At 47.4% G+C, this 16,185-nt stretch overlaps 1 protein-coding gene across 1 annotated transcript in view; it reads right to left on the bottom strand.

Annotated features, from left to right (window-relative positions):
* Positions 1–16,185, bottom strand: part of LOC144179132 (uncharacterized) — a 233,001-nt gene that overhangs the window by 15,025 nt on the left and 201,791 nt on the right. The window contains exons 3-5 of the mRNA XM_077707362.1: positions 12,719–12,859; positions 12,038–12,176; positions 8,393–8,559 (exon numbers count right to left, since the gene is read on the bottom strand). Of these exons, the coding sequence (XP_077563488.1) occupies positions 8,393–8,559; positions 12,038–12,176; positions 12,719–12,859 (447 nt within the window). The remainder of the gene's footprint in view (positions 1–8,392; positions 8,560–12,037; positions 12,177–12,718; positions 12,860–16,185) is intronic.

The following is a 16,185-nucleotide window of genomic DNA, read 5'->3' on the forward strand; positions in this document are numbered from 1 at the left end:
TTCTAAATTCGGTGGCTCGTAAGCACTCGCGAAGTTGAGGCCTCTAGCCTCCATGAAGATGCAGTTGCAAGGACTCAAACAAGAATAATTGACGCATTTTGTAGTGCACAGCGACTCATTGTTGCCAAATCAACTTTGTGAATGCTGTGCCTACGCTTCTCGTAGTTTTTTTGCTTTCTGAAAACTATCAGCTACAGTCACGTTCTAGTGGTTAGAGTTTCATGAAATGCCCTTAGAAGTGTGTACGCACAGAAATTTGCACCTTACAACATCTCTCTCAGTAAACGGAACTCCTGTTAAACGGAACTAATTTTTCCGGTCCCTTGAAGTTCCGTTTATCGAGAGTATACTGTAATGTCTAGGAGTTTAAAGCAAATTGAAGGAAAAAAATCTGTCTATAACTTCTTGCATTTTGTCTCTACCCGGACTTTAAAAAAGGCGTTACATTTGCAAATGTCTAATCTTTGGGAGCAATGAATGACTGAAGTGACATTTGTAAATAATATCTAAATACCTTCCAATAACGTCATTATGGCGATAGCCCATCTGAAACAGATGCCTTCGAAGGGTCCAATTCACGTAAGAGGCGATCTATTGCATAAACATCTATAATGATCTCGTCCATAGAGTGGTTACACCTCTAATACATGACGAAAGGATCTGTTGCCATTTTTTGTATAAAAAAACAGACTGGAAAAATGCATTGAATGTTTCCGCCATTTCAGCATTAGTTTGCACAGGGATACCATCCACTCATAAAGACTGTATGTAAATGTCATTTTTTCTGGTTTTATTTACGTATTTCCAAAATTCCTTCGGGTTTCCCTTAAGGTCAATGTTCAACCGGCCAAAAAAATATTTTTTTTTGCATTTTTTTTTCAATCGTAACCGTATTGTTGAGGACTGTCTATTAAATTCCCTACTATTTTTGTAGAAACGTGTCTAGAGTCGCCGGGCTCTCATTATTTAGCGAATTTCCGCATTAAACCAAGGTTTTTGTTGTTTTTCTGCCGTTAGGTACTTCGATGGTATAAACGTTTCCGTTAGATGTTTTCCTTTATCGCGAAAGATACACCAAAGTTCTTCTAACCCCAGCGATTCAGACAGCCGAATATTTTTTTTCTAGTTAAGATTTTAATTCTGCATAGATAGCTTCATAGTTTCCTTTTTGAAACATGAAAACGTGGCGAGGATGTTGCATTTGATTGAAAGCACTAAGTCAGGACAATTCTGCGACAACCGCTGTGCGGTCGCTTATGCCAGAAATAACAGACACCTTAGATATAATATTTCAGTCGCTAAATAACATAAAATCAAATATTGCGTTCTGCCTAGTAGGTTCTAAGACGTACTGGTTGAAGCTAAACATCGACACAAATTCTTTGAACTTTCAATAGGCTGAGAAGTATTATTTGTCGAGTTTTTTGCAATCCACGAAAATTCGGGTAAATTTAAATCGCCCCTTAAAATTCATCCGTCAGGTATCACTGATAGCACTTCAGCAAGTTTGACTATTGGTTCTTCACTATTGTTCCGTGGGCGGTAAATGTGCCAACTACTGTAGCTTTTCCTTTAGGAAAAAAAAAAACTCGTCACCATACGGACTCTGTATCGTCGTTAAAAAAAAAGTGGCTGGTTGTTTAGTCTAGTTGATATTAAGAGAAACACCCCGCCGCCATGTCGGTGCCTGTGTTTGCGGTAAACAGTGTATCCGGAAGGAAAAACGTCTGCGCTTCGCATGTCTTCGTCCAACCATGACACCGTGTTCATAATAATTTGCCGTTTAACAGTAGCAACCAAAGACGCGAATTCGTCTACTTTATTTATGATACTACGGCAGTTTACGAGAAGAACAGATAAAACGCCCGCAAAATGCTAGGCTTACCGCTCCGCATCTTTTCTTTTACGCACACAGTGCGTCATTCGCTACCTGTTCATAGCATGGTCCACCTAGGTTTCCGGACCGGGACTGGTTTATTTTTTGCACTGCCCCAGATAAAACTTTCGCCGTCAATAACCAGCTTGTCGTAGTTGAGGAAAACGCTGCTATCTCTGTTATTCTTTTCTTTCGCATAGTTCCAGAACTTCCTCCTTTTTTCCTGTACTGCTTGGGTGAAATCCCCGGAAGCACTGTACTCGGTGCCTTTAAACGTTGTAGCATTGCTCTTCACGCTTTCTCGCATTTTCCAGCTAGTAACGTACACTGCAATATGCCTAGTATTTCCATTTTTAAACGCTCCTGTGCGGTGTGCTCATCCTATAAAAATATCTTTCATACTGAGTATATGTTTGAAATATCGCTAATCAATTTTTCGGACGTTTCTCATGTTTCCTTTACAGTTACGTCCAACACTAAAAAAAACAAAACAAATTTGACAAGCGACTTCGGTTTTTAAGGTCGTCTAACTTGGTCATCATCGTCTTTTCTCTTTGCTCAGTCTGTGTAATTCCATCTTCAGTGACGTCAACCCTCAACTTAATGCCTTGAAGTTCTTTTTCTCGTTCCTTTTGTTTTGGCTGTATGCTCTCCAGCTTAGCCAACTTCGCCTGTCGAGCATGCATATCTTGAAGCATCTTTTCCGTTCTTGATATTTGTTCTTGTTCGGCCGTAGTCATAGGACCCGGGTTTTACTGAACATGTCCTGACAAGAGTAGCGAACATTTGATGAGAAGCACAGAGCTGCTATTGCAAGATTGTAGAGCTCCTGCGAACTTTTATTCCCGCGATAGTGGTTCTAGCTAAAAGTTGACCACTATCTTGTTCCAGACAGCATAAAGAGTAGCGTCGAACACGCTTTGTGTGACCGTGCACAGAAAACAACCTCACTGCCATGTAACATTGAGGGCACCGTGGGATGCCAAAGAGGTCAGTGAAGGCATGGACACGGTGAAGCAGTAAGATTTACGGTTTGAAAATTCTGAGAATTTTATCGATTTTCAGAAGAATTTAGACAACGTGAATTTGGCTCATTCCAGGTAGGCGTCATTTAAAGTTACTATGTGGATGGATTTGATTGATTGTAGGGTTTAACGTGCCGACGCAACGCAGGCGATGAGGCGCACCGTAGTGGAGGGCTCCGGATTAATTTTGACCACCTGGGGATCTTTAACGTGCGCCGAAATCTCGTACACACGGGCGTTTTTGCTTTTCGCCTCCATCAGAAAAGCAGCCGCCGCGGCCGGGAATCGAACCTGCGACCTCGTGCTCAACCTACTATGTGGAACCTTCGCAACCCCCAACAAAAACAATTACAACAATTTGTTTTCTTATTTAAGAATCAGAATATTACAAATAAGAAGGAAACTCTTAAGAACGGAGGCAGTAAGCGGGACAAGAAGCAAGAACGAGAAGGTTCTGATGAGGATGAAGAGAAAGATCGGGATTACAGTAATTATGATGAATATAACTGACGGTGGTGGTGCCGGTGACGGACGAGGGGGCTTAAGAGAATAAATATTCTACATTGAAATTGATCCTGCTCCCATTTTTTATGAAGTTTGAAAAGTACGAACTGTCTCTGTAGGTGTACTTTTTCTGACATTTTGCAGCGGAGTCAGATTCATCCTCATATCCGGGAACTAAATTCAGGTCAGGATGCACTGAACAGTAGCCCCAAATTCTCGTCGCTGCGCCAGGAAAAAAAAACACACGTATCGCTAGCGGCCACGCGTTGGCGGCTACCTTAAAGGAGCCATGAAGACAAAATACAAGTTGTGTTTATTAGAAAGACTGCTTAGTCCCGATAACAATGATACCAATATCATCGCAATCTTCGAACAAATAGCGGAGATATTAAAGAAAACGTGTGAAGCAGTCGCGACGCCCTAGCCAATTTCCCGCAACTTTTCTATGACGTCACGGAACCTTGTTTGTGCGATTGGCGGCCGCCTAACTGACCTGTCACAACGACACATGTCTGGAAGTCTGTAATGGGGCCTCTAGTTCCATTTGACCGCATCACTTGAATGCTAACGTGCCGTTAACGCACAGAAAATCATGTTTTATTGTTGGCCCGTATGACGTCATTCTTGCTCATAACACGTCACTGTGGCGCGCAATTTGAAAGTTTTTAAATACTTCTCGCTTTTTTTCGTTAAAAAAAACATCTTTTGGGGCTGTAGTGGAGCTGAGTGAGATACTGAATCCTAGTTCTTTCAAATTAAACGAAGTTGTATTTTCTCTTCATGGCCCCTTTAAATAAAAACTTTCCGGCTCTCCTTCTCACCGCTCAAAGTTGCGAGGCGGCCGCAAAATTCAAAGAGAGCCAGCCATCCGAGCTCAGACGTATCGAGCAGTTCATCGATCGATTCCTCTCCTATACTATCGAGCGGGCCGAGTCAGCAAGGGGCAAGGTATACACGGCCGCTCCAGCCCATGCGTCGGCGTGATCCCTGCAACGGCGCCGAGAAACATTGATATCGCGAATCTACGACGTCGGGGCCCTCCCCGCGGTCGTATAAGAAGAGCTGCAAAGGCCAAAACACCACACAGAGAAAAACGGAAGATAAAAACTGATCCATCTTCTCCGCTACCGGCCTTTATTTTTTTCAAGATCAGCCTCATTCCCCTGGGGAGAAATCGATGGGTTTCTTCCGGGCCGAAATTGATGTCGATTCTCCACACAACTTTGGCCGGCATCTGCCTCCGTTGGTATGATGCTTTGCTCACATTCGCGGCACTTCACGTCTTCTTGTTTCTTTGAGGGACGCGATATTCTTGTCACAGTCCTTCCCTTCTTGCCGTTACTCTGGCATCGAGCCAACCCTTTTTTTTTCCTGGAGGAGGTGCTCGCCTTTTGACAACCCGTCATATGCGTAAATAGCATCGGCATCGCCGATGCTCGACGTGGATTCGACTTCGACTCGGCTACTCGGTCGTCTCCGGGCTCTCGTGAAAGTGCGCTCGCAAATTTGTCGCCCGCCTGCTCCAGCTCACGTCAGATATCACTCATGTGTCGTTGGAGTGGAGCGAAGTGGGGGGACTACACGGCGGCCGAAAAAAAATATACTGTCGCTATTTTTATAGGCTCAGTTTTGTCAAGACTTGACATTTGAATGGCTGCAAAATGCCTAGAATAAAAAGAAAAATACAACGTTGCGACTACCATTCAGTGCAGGGAAAATAACATGGCGCTAGAATACTTTGACAGAACCGGGAGCGAAGTATGACAGGTAAGGGTAAGAAAGCATTGGGAATTGGAGAAGTAGACGCATAGTGACCTATACCTCAGCGCACTCTAGTGGGTCTATATTTTTTCGGACTCATTGCGTCGGGCTATCTATTATTTACAAGCACATGTACAAAATGCTGTCTTCCAATGCGGAATAAACCAGATGAGGAAATACTTGGAGAGTAGAAACTGAACCGTCTGTCTGCAACTCCTTTAGCTGAGGTCCTACGGGAGTGAATTTGTGTAATCTGGCTGTGTTAGGTCATGAACGTCTTGCTACAGCTAGGTCACTCAAGCGAGAACGCAGAGTGTTCGCTGCACCAAGAGAGCTATATTCACGCTCTCGCTCGAAAGGGTGAACGACTCGCGATGATGCAACACGATGAACCGAACATCCGCGTACATGGTATCCGGCCAGGTTTTCCATATCCCATAATTTTTGGGCGAAACTCAGCCCGCCAGCCCCGTGAAGACGCTGGCCTTTCCCCTTCGACTGAGCTAGGTAATCTTCCTTGATAGTCAAAAGCAGAAGCAGCTTGTTGCATGATGTGTATCGCATCAGTGTATGACGCAAGACTAAGTTAAGCTGTATGGCGAGAAGTTCGTGCAGTATATCAATGAGCGCACGTTACGAGCTCCCACACCGAGTGAACGCCGTGCCCACTCCTGTTTGCCATGTTCCTCCCTACGCGATACTCCCACCTCCTGCCCGGAACGCCAAAGAGGTAGGCTGCACATGTGCGTAAATTTTCGTTGGAATCTTGTGACCCACCAGGCCTGTCGTTAAGCAACGCGTTTGTCATCGCAGCCGAGGAACGAACAAGTTATGAATATTGAAGAAGAAAGACCAGGACGCCAACCCCGAGTTCTTTCGAGTTTAAAGGGAAATAACGTTTCGGCTTCCACACGGAAGCCTCGGTCACAATAAAATCTTGAAGGGAAATAATCGCCGTGAGTACGTTTGCCAACGCTGCGCAGACAACTTGCGGTCTTTCTTCATCAAAATGCATCCCGACCAGACGGGCTTCCTTCATTCCCTTGACTTCAAGTTATGAATATGCTCTTGTATACCATAAAGTGCACCCAAACAGAATACATGCCAAAATAGGAGTTGTGGTTGCACAAAAAACCAGTTTATTGTGCAGCTGGTGGCGACAATGACTAAGTCGCGTAGTTGCTGGAAAAAGGAATACGGATCATCATTACGCTTGATGCGGTGCACGGTCATCACGGGCCATGCAATTCCGGTTGAGTGACAGATTTGTGCTGACGAACTTAATTTCCTCTTCCTCCTACTCCACTGGTTCCAGCCACCTTGCCATCATTTCCGATATCCACTTCCCCAGTGTGTTTCCTTTGACAGCAATACCCCCATGCTCTTGTGAAACGAACCTTCCACTGCTGACGCCGTAAAAAAACGGCTTTGCGAAGAAAATGACTGCGCATGCGTAAACAGCCATAATGGCAACAATTCTTGAAGCCGGCAAGGAGCAAATTCTTCAGGCAAGGAGCAAAAGGAGTGGCCGCCTGCAAAAAAGCCGAGGGCTGCCACAGTGAAACCGTAACAATAAAATGGCTTATGGTTGAACACCGCGTTTAATAAAAAACTGAAATCTTGTGGCTGTACCTTTACGAATTTAGATTGAAACAAGGGCAGTAGTTCCGGTCACAGTCGCACCATTTAGCAACTAGATGATAGAACCAGCAACGAAACAGCGAAGAAAAATGAAAAACAAAGAAAATCCCGATCTCTTTCGGATTAGTTCAGTGAACCAGCAGTTAGTCTCGACGTCACTTCACACGCGTAAATTTCTGGAAGTCTGCAGCCCAGCTCGCGTTAGGCTTCTGTGTGGTTGAAACAAGCAGGTTTAGATTGCTGGTAAAAAGCGGAAAATCCACAGTTAGTGTGTCTGCTCAGGCGAAAGGTGAGAGAGCATTGTCAGCCCAGTGGAACATCTTGCATTGATTCGTACGGAGGTAGTGGTGAGGATGAAATGCTTCAGAAAAATGTTTTAACTCGCGGCACTTCTCACTCCGTCCGTGGTTTCAGGTGTATACTTTATCAACTACCGACGTAAAAAGAAAAAAAAAAAGACCCTAATTAGGTTTCTGTAGATGGTGTCAGCGCATGTGTGAAGCTGTTTGGCAGATTTCCCAGCGGCTGTCTGCCAAAACAGCAGGAACATCTTTGAAAAGCAAACCGGCAAGTTTTCTGTGAAGCAGAAGCTCCGCAGAAGTCGCTGAATATCTCATGCGCGAGGGCACGAGACGGCGTTTATTAACCTGTTCATTTAGTATTTGCAGAAGCTTCCAGGCCCAAGAGAGCCATTGGGTGAGGATGGTTATGGTATATCGCAGTTTCCATTTCCCTGAAAATGCCGTCGATGGCATAAACGTGACATTTATGAGCCAAGTAACCAAGCTAGCAAATGAGTCGACGAAGACAGCCCGCTAATTGTTTAGTTTCTTTTTTATTAATTATCGGTGTGGTGCGGCGCCACCATCAATATGGTCATATTCATGTATGGGCCTCGAAACAGGCTAGCCTCTCGATTTGTCAAGCTGGGGCCTTTTTTGAACTTTCTTTTCGCATTAATGTCGAGGTGTATATTCTAGGTACAGCACAAATTTGAGACATCGTTAATGTTATTGTGCAATTACAGGTCGTCGTGGATGCTGTTAATGGCGTGCCAACAGTGCTTTTGGCACGCTATGGCACTGTGCCGTCGCCTGTGCAAATTAGTAGCAGTAACGGCACTAATACTCTCCCTTGCGGTACACCGGAGCAAAGCTAGAATAAATATTTACAGCTTCGATATTCTCCCGAAGAGGTAAGAATTTTGTAGCCATGAGTGGTTAGCGGATGGTCGTAGTAGCAGAAGCTATCATCATCATATTAATCACCACCATCGCCACCATCATCATCGTCCTCGTCAGCATCATTACAACCACCAGCCTGTGGGTGTGCACTGGGCGTAGGACTCTCCCATGTTGCTCCGGTGGTTCCAATCTCGCGATGCCCTAATCCCTAATCTATCCTTTGCCTCCAAACATTCTGATCAGCTGTCTGGGAAAGTACTCTTGACATGGTGCTCTTTAAGTGGCAATCTAATCAGGACGGATTGGAAATATCGACACTCGCAGCTACTGTAAACGGTTTACACTAGAAATGTGGTGCTTTGGCATAAAACGAAGTAGATAGGTGCGGTCGAGGCGCTCACCTGCTCTGGAAGGCGACAGCTGAGAGCAGGCGCTCGGTCTTCTGGAACCGGCGTGTAGGCTGGCGTGGCTGTGGCGCCGACTGCTGCCCTTGCCGCTGTTCAGCTTGAGGTGCATCAGTCGAGGATTGGGAGAGTTGAAGATGGTGCGCTGGTTGCGGAAACGGGCTCTGCGTGCGTCGGTGTGCAAAGGATCATGACACATGCAAAATACTGATGCCATCTGTATGCGGGGGCACTGTACTGACAGTCCCGCTGTGCTAAATCATGTGTATGCTTCGCCTATGAGCAGTAGCTCGGACAGAAGCGAAAAGTGTATACTGAGAGGCACGCTGCAATTAAAAACCTGTTAGAACTCGCTGGTTTGAAAATATAGTCATGTACAGTCGGTAAAACACTTGTCTATAATAGCGATTTCAAATTCAACTAGTTACACCTGAAAACTGCCCGAACATTTTCTTTACAAACATGTTGGAGACAAAAGGGGTGGGCTTCGACTTTAGAACACCGCATTAGTTTTTTTTCTTGAAATCCCGCTCGGGCGAGGTGGGATAAGGCGGAAAGTACGAAAGCTGGGTTGTAAACAATCGTTCTACCGACTGTACTATGCCTGGTACACATGATAAAAAATGAAAAGCAGTCAGAATAGCAGTATTTCACCGTTCTACCAATCTTTGATGATCAAAAGCAATAATTAAAGGTACGATATCATCAGCTAAGAAGTCATGGAGCACCGTTTGGAACTTTATCACGCACTATCGCATGATTTACTGCCGTCGACGACTGCGCCGACCAATAACCACACGCCGACGACCCTAGTAGAAAATCCTTCTGGCGCACCACAGCAGCGTCCTGACATCTTTGCATCCTTGGTCTGCGTGCTCTGACGCTTTCACGCACTATAATTCCATGGCAACGCAAACGATATGCGATCTCGTTCAGTTTACTCCGAAGGGACTCCTCGGAACCATCCAAAACCAGTTGACCAACGGCGGATGTGCATTGGACAACAGAATCGCTTCTACTAAAGCAATGCTTTACTAACCTAGTCGCGCCGAGTTTCGCCGTCGCCTGCGATTTGACCTTCATTTGACCGCAGCTCAACCTGAGCCTTGGCAATGCATCACGTGACTCACCGCGCCGAGTTGCGCCACCACCGCGCGCAGTATCCGCCGCCGTCGCCGATGGCTTGGCGCATGCGCTCGCCGCAGCTGGTTCGCCGCCTGACCACGTAACTCGACGCGTGGCCGGATAAGAGTAGTGCCGCGCTCACCTAGTCAGTGCGACCTTGGCCATGGATGAGAGCGAGCGCTGGCCGTCATCTCTGAGAATTGCGCGAGAGGGGGAGGCTTTGAGCCGTCGTCGTCAAGTGGCGTCTGACCACCCCGTTGATATCGCCTGGCGAGCTGCTAACCAAGACTCAACCAGGCTAAACCAAGCTTTCGCTTTGCATATTCAGGGTTAGCTGAGGCAATCAGCAGCCATTTTTTTACTTAAACCCTTCCCGTTGCTGCGTAAGCCCACACCCCGCTATATCTGGGGAAGGGGGGGGGGGTCGACTTACGGACAGGCGCCCCTATGCACAGACGCCCCTTTGTCTATGCTCTGCGGTAGCTAAGAAAGTTTTCGTGATTGATTGACTGATTGACTGATTGATTGATTGATTGATTGATTGATTGATTGATTGATTGATTGATTGACTGACTGATTGAGTGATTGACTGATTGAGCGAACTTTGTAATAAAGCAAGCTATGTTTGGGCGCCCGCCGGGTGAAACGCGTCTTTATACCGAATGACCTGAAGTGGTGTGCTCACTGCGACATTCTTTTTTAAAAAAAAGTCAGGAAATTTTGAAGAGCACGAATAAGTGCCATTATACCACCAAACAGGCCTGCGCACACAGTTTCTCATTGTGATCTTCAGTAATGAGAAGAGCTGAGGGTTCGCCACGATTTTCCTTCAAATGGAGCATTATGATTCCTCTGGTCACCACATCATTGTAATCCACGACGAGAGAGGATATCATGGTCTCTCTCCTCACTAAGCGCCGATGTATTGTTGTGCCACTATGTGTCTACTCATATGTCGCCACTTCTTAGCCGCTATTTACAAATTCGGGATGAATCACCGCTGCCTCTTAAGCGAGGTGGGATCATCTATCATGCCCGTCCTCCCATTAGCGAGAGAGAGGGGATCATCTTCGCGTTGGCGGGGCCTGTTCCATGGAGACGGGGATGATGCGTAGTGTCTAAATACCGTTAGACGGGCGGGCACATTTTTTTTTTTTCAGAGCGGGACGTATGCTCCATGCGGTGATGCGAAACATGCTTGTGTGATCCACAAATACCCCATACTCTTCTTACCAACCCAGTTGCGCTCATACATGCACCCACGCGCACACACACACACATCATCATCATCATCATGACCATTATTATTCTGACTTACCCCTTTTCACCAAATAAAGTTTACTACTACTACTTCTGGCTTGTTATTATTATCGCCGACACGGGCTTCTTATCAAGTTCTATGTCCCGTCTGAACCAGAGAGGATAACCGCTATCTCAAAGGGGGGCGAAGGGGTTGTCAGAGAAGAGACCACAAAACTCCTTAATCGCAAGCAGGAACGAAGAGGCCCCACAAGCGCCTTCCTCATGTCACCACTCTCGTTTAGATGCCGCCTCCTGCTGTCAAAGTTCCTAAGCTTACCGTGGTAACTTCTCTGCTCCACCTCTTCTTTGCGCAAATGCTGTCATTGCCTTTTGCCTTCTTGTATGCATTCCATTCCCCCGCTCCAACCTTCGCTGCTCCGTAACCTCGCTTCCAAGAGGAAAAGCAGCCTTTCGGCGACGACAGCTGGCGTCTGGTGCCGTTTTGAGCCGGTGACGTGACGGAGGATACTTGATAAGGGTATTGAACGGCCGCCGAAAGAACGCACCGCGCGTCGGGGACAAAGCCGCTGACATCTCATAACCCGCCCCTGTCTACCAGGCGCCTTCTCTCCCACCCATGCCTTCTCATCTTCCTCATCAGCCTAGAGCATCGGTAGAAGAACGTCACGCGACGAGGAGGTTCGTGTGAGTGGAGCTAGCCAGAAACGCTAGATGTATCAGTAACAGCCTCACTGTACAACTGCTACTCACTTTGTGTAGTGCTCGATCGTAGTCTGTGATAATTAAATAATTTTGTTTAGTTTCAATTCGAGATGCAAGCACGACACCCATATCACCTTTTTGCTATTTTTCGTTCGTTTTCCTCTTCCGCTTCTGTACAAATTACCAAACAACAGTGGGTCAGTCCAGTGTCAGTCCAGTAAAGATATGGTGGGTGAGAAAGCATGTCAATGTGCGCCCCCTATTACAAAGAAGGCTGCAGAGCATCCAGACGGCTCGTGAAGTCGGGGCAGAGTGGCATACATACATACATACATACATACATACATACATACATACATACATACATACATACATACATACATACATACATACATACACACATACATACATACATACATACCTACATACATACCTACATACGTACATACAACATACATACATACATACACGCACGCACGCGCACACGCACAGACAGACAGACAGACTCAAACTCACACTCACACACACAAGTGTGCTGCTGGCGGGACGTACCTGCTGAAGAGCTGCAGGGCGACGCACATGCCGACGAACATGATGGCAAGGCAGACGATGATGGGTACCATGTTCTCCTCCGATATGCTGTCCGTCTTGGGGTCCGCGCCGAAAGGCCGGATCGTCTGCAGCTCCAAGTCTGCGCCACGAAGGCAAACAATATTGAACAGCGAATGGAGAGGAAACAATGAATGAATGAATGAATGAATGAATGAATGAATGAATGAATGAATGAATGAATGAATGAATTAACAGCGGGCGGGGGGCATCGTCGAGCGGCTGTTCGGTGGCTTTTTCTCTTACATAATCATGTATAAGAAAACATGAAATGAGAATAAATAAATGAATGAAAAAAGATCATCTTACGAACGCGTCGAAAGATATGAAGCTGTGTTTGATTTGGCCACTCAAAGACATTAGATTCACTGTTAGTCGCCTTAACAAGGGGAAATAGAAGAGGTCTGTACCTTCGTTCCGTAAATAAACCGTAGCATCAAAATAGAGGCTAAGGGATATCCTACTGACGACTGCGATTGAATTATTGAATGAAATGTAAAACGCAGGGAGGAGCACTGTGAGCAGGTTGTCACCCATGAGAAGAGCGGAAAGGCAATGTGGATCACGTATACGGGTTCGGGTTTACCCCATCCTGCGCAGGCGACCGATATTTGGCTTGCTTACCGGGTAAACAGGAGGTGCTGTTGATGTCTTTGAAGAAATAGTAGCCGTCCTCGCATTTGCAATAACCATCGTCGCACTCGGCGTGCTTGTCGATTTTGTGACACTGCTCTGTCCGTCGACAGCGCTGACCCAGCAGTCGAGCTGAGAAAGAGGGAGAGAGAGACAGATGGAAAACGAACACGGTAGTGAATAATCAATGCGACTTGAGCCTTTGTTTCGCAGAAGCTAGGGTCAAGACGAAATGCGTGTCTATGCAGGTGCGTATTATTAACCTTGCAGCGCGTTCTTTGCCAAGAAAAAGAACCACGGTGGTTTATACAAAGAAAAGTGGCTTGGAGCTTAAGTTGGAGTTGAGCAAAATAATTAAAGAAATTACACCATGTTCCCGTGGGGGAACCATGAGTAGGATGCGAAGTGGCAATGGGGGGTGGGTTGTGTGTAAGTTGAGTTGATGGATGGTGTTAGAGTAAGTGGACGTGTGGGTAGGGTGGTAGTGTGCACACCTGGTTTATACGGCTGTGAAGAGGAGAATGGAGGAGAGACGCGCATGCGCAATGGAGGTGTGGACGCCGGCGCAACACCGCTCTTCTGCGCTGACGTTTACGTTCCGCTTCACGTGCACGGAGTTCGGGATGCGCTGCTCGCCGCTGCTGTTTCGCGGAAGATAGAGTTCCTGTATGAACTCCAGCGGCAGCGGCTCGTGCCCTCCTCTATGCGGCCTTGAGAATGGAGGAGAGATGCGCATGCGCAGTGGAGGTGCGCACGCCGGCGCAACACCGCTTCTCTGCGCTGACGTTCACGTTCCGCTTCACGTGCACGGAGTTCGGGATACGCTGCTCGCCGCTGCTGTTACGCGGCAGCGGCTCGCGCCCTCCTCTATGCGGCCTTGAAAATGGAGGAGAGACGCGCATGCGCAGTGGAGGTGCGCACGCCGGCGCAACACCGCATCTCTGCGCTGACGTAGACGTTCCGCTTCACGTGCACTGAGTTCGGGATGCGCTGATCGCCGCTGCTGTTTCCCGGCAGCGGCTCGTGCCCTCTTCTGTGCGACCTTGAGAATGGAGGAGAGACGCGCATGCGCAGTGGAGGTGTGCAGAGTTCGGGATGCGCTGCTGCCCTTCTCTCTGCGGCCTTGAGAATGGAGGAGAGACGCGCATGCGCAGTGGAGGTGTGGACGCTGGCGCAACAACGCGGGACAAGGCTCGACCATAAGACGCTTCACATCTAAAATCCGCAGTCTAGTGTAGCTGTAACAGTTCGAACGGCAGTTACAGCGGTGGGTGTCGAAATACAGACACCAAACAACAACCCGTGCATGAGTGAAACTTAAGCGCAAACTGACATATGGATGAGAAATGGAAACGAGATCAGCGCTTACTATCAACTCAAAGTTTTACTAAAATCGAAAGCACATATATACCCGTCCAGGACCTAACAATGAGGCACGTGTGTTCGTCGAACATGCGTACCGCCGTACATGAGGACAACCGCCCCCCCCCCCCCCCCCACCATCCTTTCTTTTCCTCTCCATTTCTTAAAGACCCTACCCCCTATGAATTAACACTTCTTTATCTAAATTTCTCATTTACGGGTGAGGATACGTTCAGACTACTGACGCGCGAAAGCCATATCGTGATCTACGGACGTAAAAAAACGGCGTGTCACGCAGTTCGGTTGGCTGAGACGTGAAATGACGTCATTCTTTAACGTTTTTACGACAGTTGCGGCAACAGTCTGAACCCGGCCTGACTTATACAATCCGACCCCCTAATCCGGATATGGAAGAATTCGGCAAGCTCCCTGGTAGAACGGTCCAGGAGTTTAGAAAGCACTTATGTGTCTGTAAAGCATGGCGTACAGCCGCAGTCTGCACAGTGCAGAGCCATGCGTGTGTAGGGCCTTCCTTTCAAGGAGGAATGATGCTCCCTAGAGCGTACATTGAGACAGCGGCCCGACTGACCGGCATACACCCGGCCCCAGGGCATAGAAATGGAATACACAACATTCGTCCTACACTGAACAAACTGTAGTCTTTGTTTAATTAAACAACCACGTGAGGAAACACTGTCTCTGGAATCAAGCCTGTTGCTCACCATACTGCATAATGTACCTAGATTATTCCTGGCAGAGAAAACGACCTTAACCCAGAATCGGTCAGCCGTCTTTTTCAGGCGATGCGACAGCGCACGTGCATAGGGTATGACCCCCACTTTGTTAACCTGGTCGGCATCCTGTATCAGATGGGGGGGCCCCTATTTATTGTTTTACAAGACGCTTACCATGGCCGGGAGCACAGAGACAGGGAAGCCTCATGGATGTTCACCAACTAGCTCGTCTCTACATTTTGCTTCAGTTTTATAACCCGTTCACTGGGGAAGGCAGTCCATATTCGTGATTGTTCTGCAGACTTGAAAATGTGGATGTGCCGGGCAAGAAGCACAAAGATATTTCAAAAATTCCCAAAGCGTGACTACCTTGAAAGAATACTAAGCATAGGCAATAAACAAGAAAGCAGACGACAACATCTGCACTTCATGAGCTCAATGGCGGTAAGTTCAACGGATGTCTCATAAATATATACCTGCTTATGAATAGAGAGAGAGTAGACTTTATTGAACTAAAAATGCTGGCGCCGTTAGTCGCCAGATGCTGCTCGGGCCTCTAGGCCCCTGGCGATCAGTGGGGTCTGGTCCCCCTGGGCGGGGCTGAGCAGCGAAGTCTCCCATCGTTCGAGTAAGGCGTTGCTGGTCGGGGGACGGCGTGGAAAAAGTCGCACTCTCCAATTACGTGGCGGAGCGTGCCGAGTCGTCGCTATCGCTATGGCCATTCTTCGGAGGAGGGTGTGACAAGGAAAGCGCAGCAGATGGGCTTGTCAATTGTGGTGACGGCTATCGTTGCCGATGAGCGCCCATGGGGACTGAGGCGTCTGTGTAGAGGATTCCGTTGTTTTTGTCCAGCAGTTTGGTCAGGGATTTCACTCTGGCCTTTCGGCGACCTTTGTTGCGATCGGGGTTCATGTTTTGGGGGATTGGTTTACTTTCTATGATGGTGGTCCAGATAGTGGGTATGGGTCCTTTGTCTTGGTGGTAGGCTACCTGCCATCCGATTTTGGCTACTAAGGCTCGTCCCGCTGGGGTCTGGCTGAGTCGGATTTGTTCGTTGGAGAGATGGGCCTCTGTTAGTTCGCGAACGGTGTTGTGCTTGGCCATGCCCAGGAGGTTTTCGCTGGAGGAGTGGACGGGGATAACCAGGGCCATTGGTAGCTGTTCTGAATATTGGATAGAGTTGGTCGATATTTCTTTTGAGGAGTAGGAGGTATGGGGCGGAGTATTACAAAGGCTTGAACCAGCCGAAGTGCGTCTTCCTCCTTGAGTCCCATTTGACGATTGGTTACTCGCCGAATCATGTGGATGATCTGATCAGATGTCGTTTTGAGTTTGGCGATCGCCGCCCCGGCCTTGCCGTAT

This window comes from Haemaphysalis longicornis, unplaced genomic scaffold (genome assembly GCF_048455015.1).
Source record: "Haemaphysalis longicornis isolate Haplotype H1 unplaced genomic scaffold, Haemaphysalis longicornis Haplotype H1 scaffold_4, whole genome shotgun sequence".
NCBI classification, from domain to species: Eukaryota; Metazoa; Arthropoda; class Arachnida; order Ixodida; family Ixodidae; genus Haemaphysalis; species Haemaphysalis longicornis.